This window comes from Pogona vitticeps, chromosome 2 (assembly GCF_051106095.1).
Source record: "Pogona vitticeps strain Pit_001003342236 chromosome 2, PviZW2.1, whole genome shotgun sequence".
In the NCBI taxonomy this organism is placed as follows: domain Eukaryota; kingdom Metazoa; phylum Chordata; class Lepidosauria; order Squamata; family Agamidae; genus Pogona; species Pogona vitticeps.
The window spans coordinates 34,729,377-34,745,466 of NC_135784.1; the positions used below are offsets into that span (position 1 = coordinate 34,729,377).

The window sequence follows — 16,090 nt, forward strand, 5'->3', positions numbered from 1 at the left end:
GCATCAGCAAACATTTTGTGTGAGGGAAAGAACACATCCCACCCCATGTCTTTAGGGTAGGCCAAAATATTGCAAACAAAAAGTTATGTGAATGAACCATGGCATTTTAAAAGGTTCCTTTAATAGTGGTGCAACAGGCAGACATTCACCAGGTGGTGTTTTCTCCTTCCTGTGATTCTTGTGCCAAGCAAAGCTGCATCTATACTGGACTGATGTTCAGAAACGTTCTGTTGGGACAAAACAACTTAACCAGGACTATTGGAAAGCGACAGGCTTTCTGTCTCGCCTACTTCCCAGGGCTGTTCGTAATGAAAAAATTTATCGGATAAATATCTTACGCGCTGCCCTTTGAAGAGAGAGCCGAAAAGCATACTAAACGAATTAATCTATCGATGTATGTAAATGTTTTCCAAAGAATCGCTGCAATACTTGGAATGGAATGTCAGCTCAATGTAGCCAGCAGGAAGCATCTTAATAATGCTGAATAATGCCTGCAAACAGCCCGAAAAACTTACAACAAACCCCCAAATCCTCCGAAGTCGGGACTGCGCGCACGGCCGTCCTATGCCGACGATGGCTTCAGGGAGGACCAGATCCCACTGGAATCCGCCCCGCGCTTTTCCTTCGGCCTTGAGGCTAACTTTTCTCAACTAAACTTTAATATCTGGATCAGTCTAAGCGGTGTGAGGGACTTTTTCAGGGCGGGAGGGCGAGCGAGCGAGCGCTAGGGGGCAGAAGCTGACGGCGGGTCAGGGAAGGTTCCCGGGCGGGATACAGACCCAGGGGGCTTGGATGAGCGACGCCTAGGGAGGAGGGGCTCGATAGGAACGGTCTGAATTGGGGGAAAAAGGGTCCGCCTTTACCCGAGAGAGCCCAGGCCCCGTATCCCCCTCTCCAGCCCGTACCCTCTCCATCGGCGTAGCTCTCTGCCTTCAGCCCTCCAAGAGGAGCATCCAACCGGCCCCAATGAGGCTGTGGGGTTTGCTACTTGCAGGTGAGTCCCTGGCGCCCCCGCATCGCCCCACAAGGGAGAAGAAGGGGGGGCGGGAAAAGAAGACATGGCACCTGCCCCCTCAGCAGCCGGGGGTGCGATGCCCGGCTGGGCAGCGGAATTGCTCTCGGGAGTAGCTCGGCGTCCAGCCTGGCTCTGCAAGGGCAAGGAGCTGAAGCGGGCGCCGGAGTTGGTTGGAGAGAGTGTCTTCCCGCGCTCCCGTGGGGTCAGGACCCCTTCCCCCTCCCACACACACGATGAAGACCACCGTCTCGCCTTTGCCTTCCATCTCCTCTCAGCTTTACACAGACATCCTGCCTGCTCCCCCTCAGGAGACTGGCGGGTTTGGGGACGATAAAAAGAGAATTTTTGTTTTACCTCCTCCTGGTGGGCAGGATGCTGTACCGGGCTACAACCCTGTGCTCTGGAGGACGGAAAGATTTGGGGGGGAACCACTGGGATTCCTGCTCCCTGCCCCCTGACTGTTCCCAAAATAACATAAAACTTTCCCCAACGTCCTCCTCTCTGCAAAGTTGGTCTGCAACTCCATTATCTCCAGTTGGTGTGGCAAGCTAGCTGGGGATGGTGGGAAATGTAGTCAAACGTGTCTGGACAGCGCCCAGTTGTGGAAGACTAGGGGTCTTTTTCTTGCTGAAATGTTTCTTCACTTCTAAGTTCCTCTGTGTGTGTGTGTGTGTGTGTGTGTGTGTGTGTGTGTGCGCGTGCGTGCGTGCATGCGTGTGTGTTTTGGGGATACATGATTATCTAGATTGCAGTGATTGTGTGTGTTGCCACAATATGCCAATCTCTTCTCTTGCATATGGTGTGGTCTTATTTGACTTTTGATTCTAAATCTATTAATATCTGCCCCATCTTAGAAAGCACCACCTGTTTGTTCATTTCCATTGCTGTGTGATAGTCATAAAACCTATAGGTGGTGTTTTCTCTGATAGCAGCACGTGATAAGAAAAAAAGAGAGAGCTACACCTGCTGATTTTCTGCCTGTCAGATCTACCTCTAGTTCCCTCAAACAGGGAACATAAATCCTATGCATGTTAAGAAAGAAGACATCCTCACAAACAATGGTGAGATGTTTTCTAAGGTAACAATGTAGGATGTGAGGTATCAAGAGATTGCACTCAAAGTGTATGCCCTGTTAAGGATCGGCTTGTGTGAGTGCCAAGGGGCTTGCATTAAGGGTTGGTGCCTGCCTAGTTACTCTTGTAAGAGTGAACACTGATGCCTCATTCATAAGATATATCAATGTGCTCTGTGTTACACAGAGTCACTTATGCAGACTAGAATCTCAGTTTTACCGAGACGTAGCATATGGAATTGCACATGTAATGTGAAAAAAAAATATTTCTGTGCATGTGCGCACAAGCACAATCATTCTGGCCAGGCTCTTGAAGAGTAACTAAATTATACAAAGTGTTATTGATTTTACTATGCTCTGAAAACTGATATGTTGGGCCAGTAATTTATAGAATGGACAGGGTCTATTCTGTGGCTTTATTTAGTACTGGAATGTCAAGCAGTGGCAAAGACAGCATTAGGGAGACGTAATGTTTGTATATGTGTGTACATATCTATGAATGTCTAAGATAAGCCCTTATTTCTCTTTTGGCAAATATCTAAGCCTATGAGTCTAAGCTGGGACTCTCTTTCTCCTGGTCCTTAACTTGGGCGTTGTCAACACCATGGCCATAATTAATAAGTTCAACTCCCTGTCAACTGGTTGAGAATAATGTTTACCTCCATGAAGAATATGTAGTCCTCCAGATATTCTTGGATTGCTTTTCCCATTGTCCCACACCATTGGCCACACTGCTTAAAGCCATTGTGATGTGCAGGTGAAGAGCATCTAGAAGACCAGATACCCTCCACTCTCACTGTAGACCATGAGTTCCCAACCCTTGGTTTGCAACCCCCCAAGGGTGGGACCCAGCCTCAGTCCAAGTTAGGTTGGCCTCATTGGGGATTGAAAGGGGAGAAAGCAGTGGCAAGGCTGAAAGGGGAAGGGGAGAAGTGGTGGTGGAGGAGGAAAAGGCTGCTGCCGCCACTGTCGCTGAAGTGATTTGGCCCCCTCCTCATCCCAAGTTCAGGCTGCTGGTGTTCCCATTAAAAGCCCTAAATGGTTTAGGACCTCACTCACCCTCACAGTGACCTCCCGATCCATGATGCTACAGTTGGCCACCTCAAGAGAGGCCCAGAAATCAACAACTAGGAACTGGGCCTTCTTGGTGGTGGCCACCACATCGTGGGACGTCCTCCTGGTGGAAGTGTCATAGCTTCCTTCCCTCCGCAGTTTTAGGAATCATGTAAAGACCTGGCTTTTTACTCAAGCTTCTTACAGTCTTACCCCTGTTTAATTTTGGTCTCAGTAACTTTTTTGATGACCCACAGTTTAAGGGCTGATTGTTCTGCAGCTGCCACCATCTTTTGTCTTAGGTTAGAATTTTTTTATATGCGGTAGTTAGGCTTGGGAGGGTTTTTTGTTGGTTTTTTTGTTTGTTTGTTAATATTACAATTAATAATAAGCTTATCTTGATGTTCTGGCTGTAAGTCACCCAGAGTAGTGGCCTGGCGACTAGATGGGCAGAGTAAAAACTGAAATCAATAAAATCAATAAGCAAATACTAAGTCGCAAATGTTGAAGCTGGCTGCCCAGGTGCAAGTACAACTATTGCATTAAATATTAGGTTGAATTATATTCTGAAAAATCTATTTTAATGTTTTTCTTTACCCCATTAAAATGCCTTTTTATACAAATGAAGTGGGGGTCACAGGTTACTTGACTATTATAAAAGGGTGACACAACTTGAAAATGGTTGGGAAATACTGGTTTAGAGTCAAAAGTGTTCTCATCCTCATAATCACTGCCTCCTACATCACTTCAAATAGCTGTGTATTGAGGAAGTATAAAACCCCACTGTCAGCCACTGACAGCTTAGAAAAGTAACATCTTTGGACCAGTTCTCAGAATCCCTCAGTCAGCATGGCCAGAAACATGGTTCAGAAAAATAGTCTATCCTAGATTTATGACCACCACGAGGGGAGCATTAAGGGTATGTGAAACTGACCCTTATTTGGTGGCCATTCTCAAGGGTACTTTAAAGGGAGCTACATACAGTACTGTACTTCTTTACATGCTTTAATCATGTCACTGTATCAATGGTTAGGATGATCATCCCACCAATGCATGTTTAGACATGGGACTAAGATTCTTATCTGTGCCTGTGATTTAAAGATGGCTGTTAATTCCAGTTTGCTTCATCTTGATTGAAACAGTGTGCTAGTCTGTAAGGTTTGCAAAGTTGTTTTCAACTGTTGGACCAGCCAGTCTCTCTCAGGCTGGCCTACCTGACAGGACTGTTGTGAAAATAAAGTGGTGAAGAAGAGAGGGACATGCACTGCTTTGAGGTCACTGGAGGAGAGGCACAATACAACATGCAGATCCACCCTTTAACTCAGGGGTGGGCAATTAATTTCTATAGGGGGGGCACATGAAAAATCTGAACTGTGTTTGGGGGCCGAACCAACTTTACTTAAAAATAAAATGAAACAGTGCTGTTATGATTGTTTATTGCGGTATGTTATAGAGAAGCAAGTGATCAACTTCAGACAAAAAGCTATAAATGGTTTTGATGTTCAAAACTGTCCGTGGGCCGGACAGGAGTGGCTTGCGGGTCGTATGTGGCCCTCGGGCCACACTTTGCTCAGGTCTGCTTTAACTTCATTTCCCCCTGTCCTTGATTTTGGGGGGGGGGGTTCCACACCCCTCTTCTGTTGCCGCTAGACTAGTGACATGGGTGTGCGTGCATGCGTGTGTGTGCACATGCTTTTCGGTTTTTCCTTTGAATCCCAAGTACCTTGTTTTGGGGGAACAAAACACCGCCCAGCCCCACCAGCTGGAGTCTTTGTCCGTGACTCCTTTTGAAGCTCTGACTCCAGGGGATTTGAGGCTCAGGAAGCTGGCAGGGTGCCTGGGAGGGAGCAGCCGGCACTGCAAAAGGGTGGTGTTGATGGGTGGGATCAGGGGTGGTGGTGGTGAGTCGGGAGAGGGGGAAACACAGGACGGATCCCACCCTACCTGCTTGGCCTCTCTGCTCAGCAGCTGTAAGACTCTTAGCTGCAAGGGAGGGGGGGGTGGAATTATCCAGGCAGAGGAAGGAACAGTCCTTGAAGTTTTCCTTCCTTGTCACAGTGCCCATGCCCAGGCTTCCTGTGCCAGCCTGTCATGGAGAAGGGGGTGCCCTTGCTGAAGGGAGAGAAGGCCTGGGCATCCAGAGGGACCCACGTTTCCCTGCGCTCTGCTCCCTGCTCGGCGCTCCTCTTCCGTCTGGCATCTCCTTTCCTGACAGGCCGCTGAAGGGACATGTTCTCTCCAAGTTAGCTGTGTCAAATTCACAGCTCAGCCCCCTCAAGCCCCCACGTCCTTGGCGCAGGGCCAGCCTGGCTGAACAACAGAGCCTGTCCCCGCCAGGGTTATTTCTGGCAGAGCAGCAGTTTCCGCTCCCAGGCCCCGTGCTGGGCAGGGGAGGGTGAGGGCAGAGGCATTTCTCCCTCCAGGCCCACCCTTGGTATGAGCAACAGAAACAGGTGGACGGGGGGGGGGGCGGGGATAGGCCCGGAGGGGGTGTCTGAGGGAAAGAAGAAATCTCGCTCATCAGGAGAGAGAGGCCTGGGATCCTCCTGTGGTGATTTGTCATGGGGGTGGGGTGGGGGGTGTCTCACGTGTATGGGCAAATGTGAGCAGAAAACAAGATGCTGACTAGCGTTTAGGTTCTTTATTTAGTTTTTGTCCGGTGAGCTCAAGGACTCTCCTCCTATATGCACTTGACCCTCACAACCATCCTGCGAGGTAAGGCAGGGCAGGGCAGTGTTATTGATGGTCTCAGGGTCACCCCGTGAGTTTCATGGCTGAGTGAGAGAACTTGAACCTGAATTCCTCAAATTCCAGTCTAACTGCAATGCTTTTAATCTTCCTAGGAGCCTTCCCTAACTCATATACAGGGTGGACAACAACTCCCATTATCCTAGCAATAGGATACGTGCACTGGGTTTCATTTCCCAGTTTTCCCTGTTCATTGAGCTACAAGACGTAGCAGTGTTGTGTCGCTGCTGTTTCACCCTAAGCAGCTTCGCCCGTCTGGGAAGCAACAGCTGGGAGCTGTAGAAAAGTGGTGAGAGGGCAGAACCTCCCTCACCACCCTAACTGAGTCTGTGTCCCTCAGGCATGGTAAACCAGATTATCCCATCAGCCATAGGAATATAAGATTCCGTTGCCAGTTTCTCCCAGTTTTGTTTACTGGGTGCAAGGCAATTCCAATGTGTCCTTAGCCTCAGACTGCAAAATCTAGATGTATTCTCTTCTCTCTTCTTCACCCCTGTTCTATTTATTTATTAATTTTAAAATAATAATAATAATAATAATAATAATAATAATAATAATAATAATAATAATAATAATAATAATAATAATAATAATAATAATAATAATAATAATAATAATAAATAATCACCATTTTTGTTAAGTGACTTCTCTGCCTCCCAAGGTTCCCAAACGATGTTCAGTAAAATAGATTTTAGACTTCAGAAAACTTCCACGCAAATATATGTCCTTTAAAACTGTTTTTTAAACTGCTTTTTAGATTAGGTTTATATATATATATATATATATATATATATATATATATATATATATATATATATATATATATATATAAAAAGCAGTTAAAAAAACAGTTTTAAAGGACACACAGAATAATGTAGTTTTCGCTGCTTCCTAGGAGTCCACCAGGATGGAACCAGCCAGAGGAAGTTTTACAGCCAAGATGTTACTGCACCCTTCATAAGTAAAGCATGGTCATTTCTTTAACTCTTAGATATCTTATACCTACCCCTAAAACTATGTTTCTGCTCAGGCCAAAAATAGATACAACCCCTGGAGCCTAGACGTAGACCACAGCTCAGTGGTTAGGTTGCGGAGTCAGAGTTTGATTCCCCACTGTACCTCCTGGGAGAAGAGCTCGCCTGGGTGGCTTTGGACAAGCTGCACAGTCTCAGGGTACCTTCAGAAAAAAGGAAAAGTAAATCACTTCTGAGTATTCTCTGTGCGGAAAACCCTGAAAAGCATCTTCGTAAGTCAGAATGTACTTGGTGGCATATGATTATTGTTATTAATAGTACAGACATGGAATTTTTCCTCCAATCACCTTTTTTTTCCCCTAATGAAAACCTCCTTTCTATTTGATCCACCCCTTGAACAAAACATGCAGGTGCCTGTATGTTTAATAAAGTGAACCTGAACTTAAAACCTGGGCGGCAGAAATGCTGAGGAAGCCCAAATAATCAGTGTTGATTCGTAAACCCTGATTAAATGATTATTTTGAAAAATTACCTGTCAATCTAAGGAGCCGATAAAACCGAAATAAATGAACTTAAGAACAAAGTAATTTTTCTGTGCCAAAGAAACCGAGATTCTCAGTTCAAAGCAAATTACACCCAATGGTACTGGCATTCCAGATTTTGCACAAACGTGCAAACTTTTTTCCACAGAATATCGCCCTTCAGTGGAATTTGGCTCTTTTTGCATGCAGGGTAGAGAATGAAGAAAACATGCAGTGGTGTGGTGGGTCGGGAAGTATATTTGAATGAGATGCACAAGAGCTGTGTAGGAGGCACGTAACTGAAGAGGAAGTCAAGTGCCCATAACAAGGACTGCGGAATGCAGAAGAATATTGTCCGTTTTCCAATTCCTGCCTATATATTGGCCATATACTGTATATATAGAGAGAAATATATATATAGCAGCAGATTGAATGTAAATGCCCATAAAGGGAAACCTTTAATGCCCAAACAAAATGGAATAAACCAGATACAGTATATTTGTATATAAATGCTTTCCTCAGGAATTGTGGGTGGGGCTGGTGCATGGAATCAAAATCTTAATAACAGTTCCTTTATGACAACATTTTGTTAATTTGTGCAGATGTTTCTAGAAGAATAGTAAATAGCTGGAATCTTCAGGGTTTTTTAAAATGGCAATTGTGTTTACTCTGGGAAAAAAAGAAGTGGCAACTTAAAGCCTAAGGGTGTGACTACATTGCAATGCACTCCTCCAATTACTCTGGGCTTGATTCAAAATTTCCCAATTACATGACATTGTTGTAAGCATGGGGGAAACTTGCACTTCAAAGAATCATTTCATTTTGAACACCCATCAGGAAGTTGTCTATTTTAAATCTCTTTATGTCACATTTTTAAAAAACTAGCTTTGGTTGTGTTAACAGCCATGTCATTGTATTGAGTGTGTAGGGATGTTCCCTGACCTGACATCTAGTTGATGTGTTTGAGGTAGTGTGGGATGCTGTCTCATCAGAAAATCAGCATTTATGCCTTCTGGCCAAACTATTTACCTTTTTAAGGTTTTTTTTACAAGAATTATTTAGCTTTAGCACTGCATCACATAGGCACTGGAGTCTTACTCTCTGCAACATTTATCCAGCGCTATGCCACTTAGAATAAAAAAGAGAAAAATAACTCTGGACAAGATAGTTATGGACAAGGACAGAATGCAGGTGGGGTCAGAACAAACCTATGGGTGGACCAAAGAGCCAATTCTGGGTCTATTTAAGGCCATTTGAAGAGTGATGTAGTCCCCTGCATCGAATCAACCTAGTTCAATTGAGCTGCTCCATGAGGATGGGGACAGTGACACAAAGAGCATATGACATGAATTGGTAGAACAATACTCCGACACAACTCTCAGATTGTTTGGGTAATGTAGTCACACTGTAACAAGTTTTATTTCTCACAAGCTTTCATGTACTGAAGCTCACTTCAGCATGTATGTGGAGTGGATTTTAATTTTATGCCAAAGAAAACTTGTTAACTTTCTAGGTAGCTTCAAGACTTTTGTTTTAATTTTGGTTGTTGCCCAGCCATACTGAATGCTTTTAAAGTTGTATTGATTTTAGTGGTAAGATGTTCCATATTTAACTGGGGAAAAGTCCCAATGTGCTCAGTGTAAATCTCACTCAAATTACTTAGGCTTATTTATATGTAAACATGCTATACAATTAGATTTAAACATTTTTGCTGAAGCTATTGGGATTTTGAAATGACTTTGTTTTAATTGAACTGTGCCTTTTCTTTCTCATTTATCCGCTGTTTTCAGAAGTATCTCATGAGAGCTGGAACCTTGCTTTTATAGATTTGTAAAAACCTAGGATGGTTAATAATACACATTTCCCATATTCTCCTAATTATTGTTGGTCTGACATGGCTTTAGATGGTGCTGTATTAAGAACCTCGTACATTTGAAAGCTCCAGCAACACGAAAATATGGACCTGTTCTAGCTTCTCTTTTATTTCTTCTCTGTGTTGAACTGTCCGTCCCTAGCTTCATCTGTGACCTATTGTTGACAAACTATAGTGGTGCCTCATTTAACAATTGCCCCGTATAACAATGAATCCGCTTTACGACGATGTTTTTGTGATCGCAATTGCGATCACAAAACGATGTTTTAAATGGTTTTTTTTCGCTTTGCAAAGATCAGTTCCCTGCTTTGGGAACAGATTCTTCGCATTACAACAATTAAAACAGCTGATCGTTGGGTTTTCAAAATGGCCACCAGGTGCTCAAAATGGCTCCCTGCTGTGCTTAGGGAAGGATTCCTTGCTATACAGGCACTGAAAATGGCCGCCATATGGAGGATCTTCGCTGGACGGTGAGTTTTTAACCCATTGGAATGCATTAGCCGGGTTTTTTATTTTTATTTTACGACATTTTGGCTCTACAGCGTTTCGCTGGAACAAATTAACATTGTTAAGCGAGACACCACTGTACAGTGCAGAGGAAACCCCTTCAGTAATTGTTCAAGCTGAATACAGTGGACCTTCTACTTACAAACTGCTCCACTTACAGACTTTTTGAGTTACAGACTTCTTTGGCTGCAAAATTTAGGTTCGACTTGCAGCCGGAGAATCGACCTACAGACCAGGAAAAAAAACAAAATGGAACAAAAACAGCCAGTTACGGATTAATCGGTATTCAATGCATTGTAGGTCAATGGAGCCTCAACCTACAGACTTTTCAACCTGCAGCCACCGTTCCAAGATGGAGTAATTCCGTAAGTTGAGGTTCCACTGTACATGTCTCACATTTATCCAGGCCTGGAATTCAAACTTTGCCCCTGAACAAACTGAAGTGTTGTATTGAATGCCACCCATGGTGTAGATTCAGACTGGGGCAACCCCAGTCATGGTGTTCCTTGTCCTTTCCACCCTTCTTTTTATTTCTTTCGCTGTCTCTGTTTTCCACAGTGCTAGGGGGAGCTTTGTGCCAAGAGCCTGAGCCCCCCCATGGCTGTTCCCAAGGCAGCTGCTACCCAGCCACGGGAGACCTGCTGGTCGGCCGAGTCGATCGACTCTCTGCCACTTCCACATGTGGTCTGCGACGTCCCCAACCCTATTGTATTGTCAGCCATTTGCAGGTGAGTTTCAAATAGCAAAATAAGGGTTGTACACAGTGGCTGGTGGCAGCAGGTGTATGTGTGCCAAGGCAGGACATAGATCCACTATGAGAAAGCTAGACCCTTTCAGGTCACACTTTTCTGCTTGGATTACAAAGTAAGGTGACTGGCCCCAATCTATACTGAGGTAGAACAGAGTAGATGGGGCTCCCGGGTATAGAGATGTCTGGAAGTAAGGGGAGGAGATAGCATTTGGAGGGCAGCTTTTCGTAGGGCTTGAAATTCTCCTGGGCATGCCAAATGCCAGCGCCATTCCAGCTGCAGAGCTGGATTCTCTTTCGCTTTGTTCTCCTGGGCCATGCCAGATGCAGGCCTGGGCAGGGTCTGCGGTTGCTCCAGAGCAAGAGAGTGGCTGTGGGGTAATGAATAGAATATTGGTGAGAAGACACCACACGCCGAAGGTGTGAGCTTTTATTTTGCATGTCTATATGTGCACGTGGGTATCTTGTCTCCATTGCTAGAGAGACAGAATTACTTGCCTCGGGTGGCAGAGGCTAAAATTCAGAAAGAAAAACCATGAAGGAAAAAGAGGGCTGGGTGTATGGTAGGACTTGCTCTCTTGCTATCTCCTGAGCTCAGCTGTCTGAATGCAGGTGCAGTGGAGGACACTGTCCCATTGGCATTACAAGGCTACAGTTCACCTACCAAGGCAATCAGGTTCTGTACATGTAGAACGGGTATGAGGAGGCACCATGTGGTTCTTTGTCTCAGACAACAACAAATGGTCCTGAGAGGTTCCTTGGACTGCAACTCCCAGAAATCCCGGCCAGCACAGCTAGTGGTGAAGGCTTCTGGGAACTGCAGTCCAAGAACACCTGGGTTACCCAAGGTTGGGAACCACTGAGTTAAAGAGTTGTGAGTGCGCATGTGATGAAGCTGAATTTTTTTCCCCCAGATGCTGACTCCCAGTGTCAGATTCTTTGCCAGGTGCTGTGCAATTGTGTGATATATATGCAGCCCAGCATATGAGTGACCCCTGCATTTGTTACAGGATGAGAAAAAGTGCTTTGTATGTGACTCCCGTCGGCCGTATGATCCCTTATCACATCCTAACAGCCATCGCATTGAAAATGTGATCACCGCTTTTGCACTACACCGCAGGAAGTCCTGGTGGCAGTCAGAGAATGGTAAGTGATGGAGGTCCCCATCCCTCCTGAGCCGGCATTTTAACTTTTAGTTGAGTTAGGAGGAGCTGTACAGAACACAGGTAAGCCTGCTTATTTCAAAACTGTTCTTTAACTGCAAATGAAAATACTGTTCACTGCCTCTTTTTTTACCCTTGACACAATCATGAACTGGTAATATAGACTAAAGCAGAATTTGGTTGTTTTAACTCACAGGTGGGCAACACAAAACCTGTAGGTTGCTTGATATAACAAGTCTGGTGCAGCAGTTATGGCAGGGGAGAAATCCACAAATTCCACTTAAATCAAGGCAGACAGGAGCATGCACCTTGTTTTCAAGATGACAATCACTCTGTAGACATGGCTTACACTCTCCCCACATATTATTTTAAAAACAAATAGTGAATTATACTATTGAAATTTGGTTTTGTTACATTGTTCCCAACTCAAAGCTGGGGTTTATTTTTTTAAAAAGATGCTGATTTCCAATATTTGCAAGTTCTTTCAGAAGGCTTCCTGGTATGCTTTTGGAATCCTTGATTGTACTGAAAACATGGTGTGTATTTATTAATGCCAAACTGTATTTTTCTCCCCTGCTTTTGTGCTAACTGAGTTTTGTTTAGGGTGGTCACATGAAATGGAGGACAGGCTCCTGTACCTTTAACAGTTGTATGGAAGAAGAATTTGAGTTATAACTTTCATAATAAGCTAAGCCTACTGAAACATTCTCTTCTACACAACTAATGAAGATAGTTGATACCCGAGCAGCGTCTTCCATTTGATTTGGCCACCCTAAATTTGGCAACATTACAGTGTGGGAGGCGCAGTCCCCAGTGAGTTCAGAGGCAGACCAGTACAGGTCCATCACTCAGAAAAGTCATCCCTCCCTGTTTTAGCTGCCATCATCTGTAGAAGAAAAAGAGAGACAACACGCAAGAGATGGTGGAAAGCAAGAGGAGCTAGGAACTTTATGGGATAGGAGAAAACATGGATGGGTAGACTTCTTCAGGCTTGCTCTATCTATCCTGAAGCCAGGGAGAATTAAGACATACTGTACATATATTTATGATTAAGAAACAGGTTATCCCTGAGCATGTACTCCGTCAAGGATTTCTTCCCAGTGCCATAACTGAGTTCACAGTCCTTCCACACAAAAATCAGGCATTTTTGTTTAGTTCAGTTGTTCTGTCTGTTTCACTTGGGATCCTAACTGAGAGTGAAGGAAGCCTTATTCTTTGATAACAGTGAGTCAGATATTCTTGTTGAGCTACTGCAGCCACCAGGAGATCCACACCCACTAGTAGCGAACTGCTTCTATGCAGGTCCAAGGACAAAAACTAAAAAAAAATAAATTGCAACTCTACTGTGGACTCCTGAGGGCCTGAGTCAACCAGGAGGTATTTGCAAGCTTGTTTTCTTAAATGGTTATCCGTTTAGGACTGAGTGAAATCCTGTGAGTACCAAGGCCTGCCTTTGGGGCAGGAAGTTGGAATAACAGATGCGGCTTTTCAGTCTTTTCCCCAGCTGTGTGGTTCGGTTATGGCACTTTGTTTACTAGGTACAAGAGTGTGGATGCCCTCACCTCTGCACAGAACTCTTTGCCAGGGAGATGAAAAAGGTGTCTTGTGTTCCATTATAATCATAGGAGGAGAATTGCCACGTAAAGCACTCTCTCTTTTTTTGGTCAATGCACACAAGGTGCTTACACTGCCGCAATGCTCAGTTTTGAATGTGTGACTCTTTCCAACACCTTTAAAAACTTGGATTTGATCCATAAAGGCTAAAAGCTGGTTTCTTTGCATGAAAGGAGTCTGTCTCATGCTAGAAACAGGCCTCCTTCACAGCCAGCTTTTTCCCCCCAGAAGAGTTGCATTCAGTTATCAAGATTCTGCATTTTGTAATGGCCTCTTGCCTGCTGCAGATAGTCCTGCTGCCCTATTGTACCACTCATGGTGGGGCAGGGGGGTTGTTGGGGGAAGGAGAAGAGAAGGGCGATAGCCATGGGGGCGGCATTTCTTTTTCTGCCTCAAGGGGCAAGAGAGATTGCGCCAACCCTGAGTTGAAGGATTGGCTTCTCTAACTTCTGCTCAGCAAAAGTTTTTTCCTCAAATCACCATATGCCCGCCCACATAATGTGGCTATCTGGATAATGCCCAGCAGGCAATTTTTTGGCCACCCCTCTCTCTTTTGGCCCTGAGGACTCCCAGAGAGCCAACCATCATGCAAACGGCCGGCTGAGAAGCATCCATGTTTATAAGCAGGTGACAATTTGAGGAAAGAGACTGAAAGCAGATTTGGAGTCAACCAAGCTGCAGGGAGTGGGTGGCCACAGTTCCTCTGCCATAGCACTTTACTTCCTGCTGTGACTCTCTCTAGAGATGTAAAATTTCCAAATTTTTCCTTTTTTGGGGGGTGGGAGTTTCCCCCTATTTTTCTCCCCCAAAATAGAAAAATAGCCTTCACCATGGCTAATGGCTGGGCTAGCACCACCTCAGCAGTTATTTGGTGTACGGAGGGAAACTATACCTATAACCATTTGTGTCTGAAACAGCCCACACCTGTGTGCCTGCATTCCTTGCTTTGCAGGTCCGTGTTGCTTCTCATAATAAATTTTGTAGGGTTCAAACTTGTCAAAATCGTCAGTTTTGCAGCTCCTGAGACTTGCTGCAAAATAAAGTGTGCCTTGCCTCTGAAATGATTTGTTCTGGAGAAACGACCCAGAACCATGTGCATGTTTTTTTTTACATACATGAGAATGAAATGCCAACCATCGGCAAAGATGGATGAATGCATTTTGTTCAGCAGGGTGTACAAACTGCGTACATTAAAAATACTACTTTTTAGCGCCTCCTATTTTCTTGTGGCAAAGCAAAACAAGAGTCTAGCACCCCTATTTTGAATGAAGGGGGGGGAAACAATGCAGGCACCACCTGAAGAAACACAGCATTCATGTCTCTGCCCACAACTGGGTGAACCCGCCGTGCCCTGAATATGTGGGCAGGCAGCCTTTGTGGAGAGTGATCTTTGTTTGGGACATGGCACGTCTGAGGCAGCAGCAGCAGCAGTACAGAGGATGTCCCCGGAGCCTAGTTGCTTTTCTTTTTCTCCCACGCAGAGGAAATGGCTGAATCATACCCCCATGACTCCCTTTTTTCCTGGCCCTTAACAAGAAGGGCAGCGGGGGGGGGGGGCGACAAACAGGAGAGATGGACCTGGTATTCTCAGAGACATGCTGGCAGTTGGTCTCTGTGAACAAGGCCGTGTCTTCTCAGTATAACACTAGCATGGTGCCCTCACAGTTACTTTCCCACCCCTGTAAAAATGAATGCCATATGTGTGTGTGGTTTTTTTTTTAACCCTGCATGTCAGTTCATCTGGAGTTGCTATTAATCTGAATCTAAATTTACATTTACACAGTCCCGTCTCCCAAGATCTCTGTTTCTTCCATAAATATACACTGAAGCAGGGCCAGCCCTGTCGTTAGGCAGTGTGCCCGCAGCAGTCTCTGATGGAAGATTTTTGGTGTTGCCAAAAGGCAGCAGAGTGTTACTAACTGTTTTATTAACTAATAGTTAGGAATGAGGAGGGCTAGAGGGATTTTCTGCCTCAGGTTCTAAAATGACTTGACATGATCATTCTGTACTTTAATTTGGGATATAACATTTTTCACTCTGCCTTGGATTGTCCTTGCACTTTTTCTACCAAGTTTGCTACTTAACATTTAAGCACAGCAATATTTAAAAAAAATCAAAGGACTGCTTGCTTATAGTTGCCAAAATATTTAACCAAACCAAGTCTTGTATTCTGAGTATTGTAAACGTAGCTAGAGAAAACGTGTTCTCTCCTATGTGGGCTCATCTGGCAGTGATAGAAACAAGCAAAAATGGTCCAGTGAGCGCCAAGCACTTGAGAGCTGTTGTTATAATGCCTTTCAACACCCGTGACCAGTATCACTCTATGGCGTTTTCAACAGTCAACCAGCAGCTAAGATAGGAAAGTCTTTTAACCTCTGATTCATAGTTTTTCCAATGATGTTTCTAAATATCCTCATATTTCAGTTTTAAATTTTAATTGGCTTGTTTTAATAAATGTTTCATTTTAGATTTTTAATTACACCCACCTTGGGTCCCCACTAGGGGAGAAATCATATAAATATATAGATAATCAAAATGGCAGCTTCCTCGGTTATTGAGGTTTTCAGGGCCAGCAAAGGGAAGAGGGGAGGGCCTGCTTGAGAATGGCGGAAGTTGGAGATCGGCCTGCTGCTGAGACACGTGGCGGCCCCTCCATTCCATGTACAGAAGCAAATTAAACTGACTTCAAGATACGTACTTGAGGGCTCAGCATCTTTCATCGCATCTCATGGTAGCAGACCTTCAGAAGATTCAGGGCGCTTTGTGTGTCAAACGAGCCCAACTGTGTGTTACTGCACTCAA

At 44.7% G+C, this 16,090-nt stretch overlaps 1 protein-coding gene across 1 annotated transcript in view; it reads left to right on the forward strand.

Annotated features, from left to right (window-relative positions):
• Positions 1 to 692: 692 nt before the first annotated feature.
• The window catches only part of LAMB2 (laminin subunit beta 2), a 64,394-nt gene continuing 48,996 nt past the window's right edge, over positions 693 to 16,090 (forward strand). Inside the window, exons 1-3 of the mRNA XM_020795407.3 lie at positions 693 to 994; positions 10,322 to 10,491; positions 11,522 to 11,657. Of these exons, the coding sequence (XP_020651066.3) occupies positions 967 to 994; positions 10,322 to 10,491; positions 11,522 to 11,657 (334 nt within the window). The 5' untranslated portion in view covers positions 693 to 966. The remainder of the gene's footprint in view (positions 995 to 10,321; positions 10,492 to 11,521; positions 11,658 to 16,090) is intronic.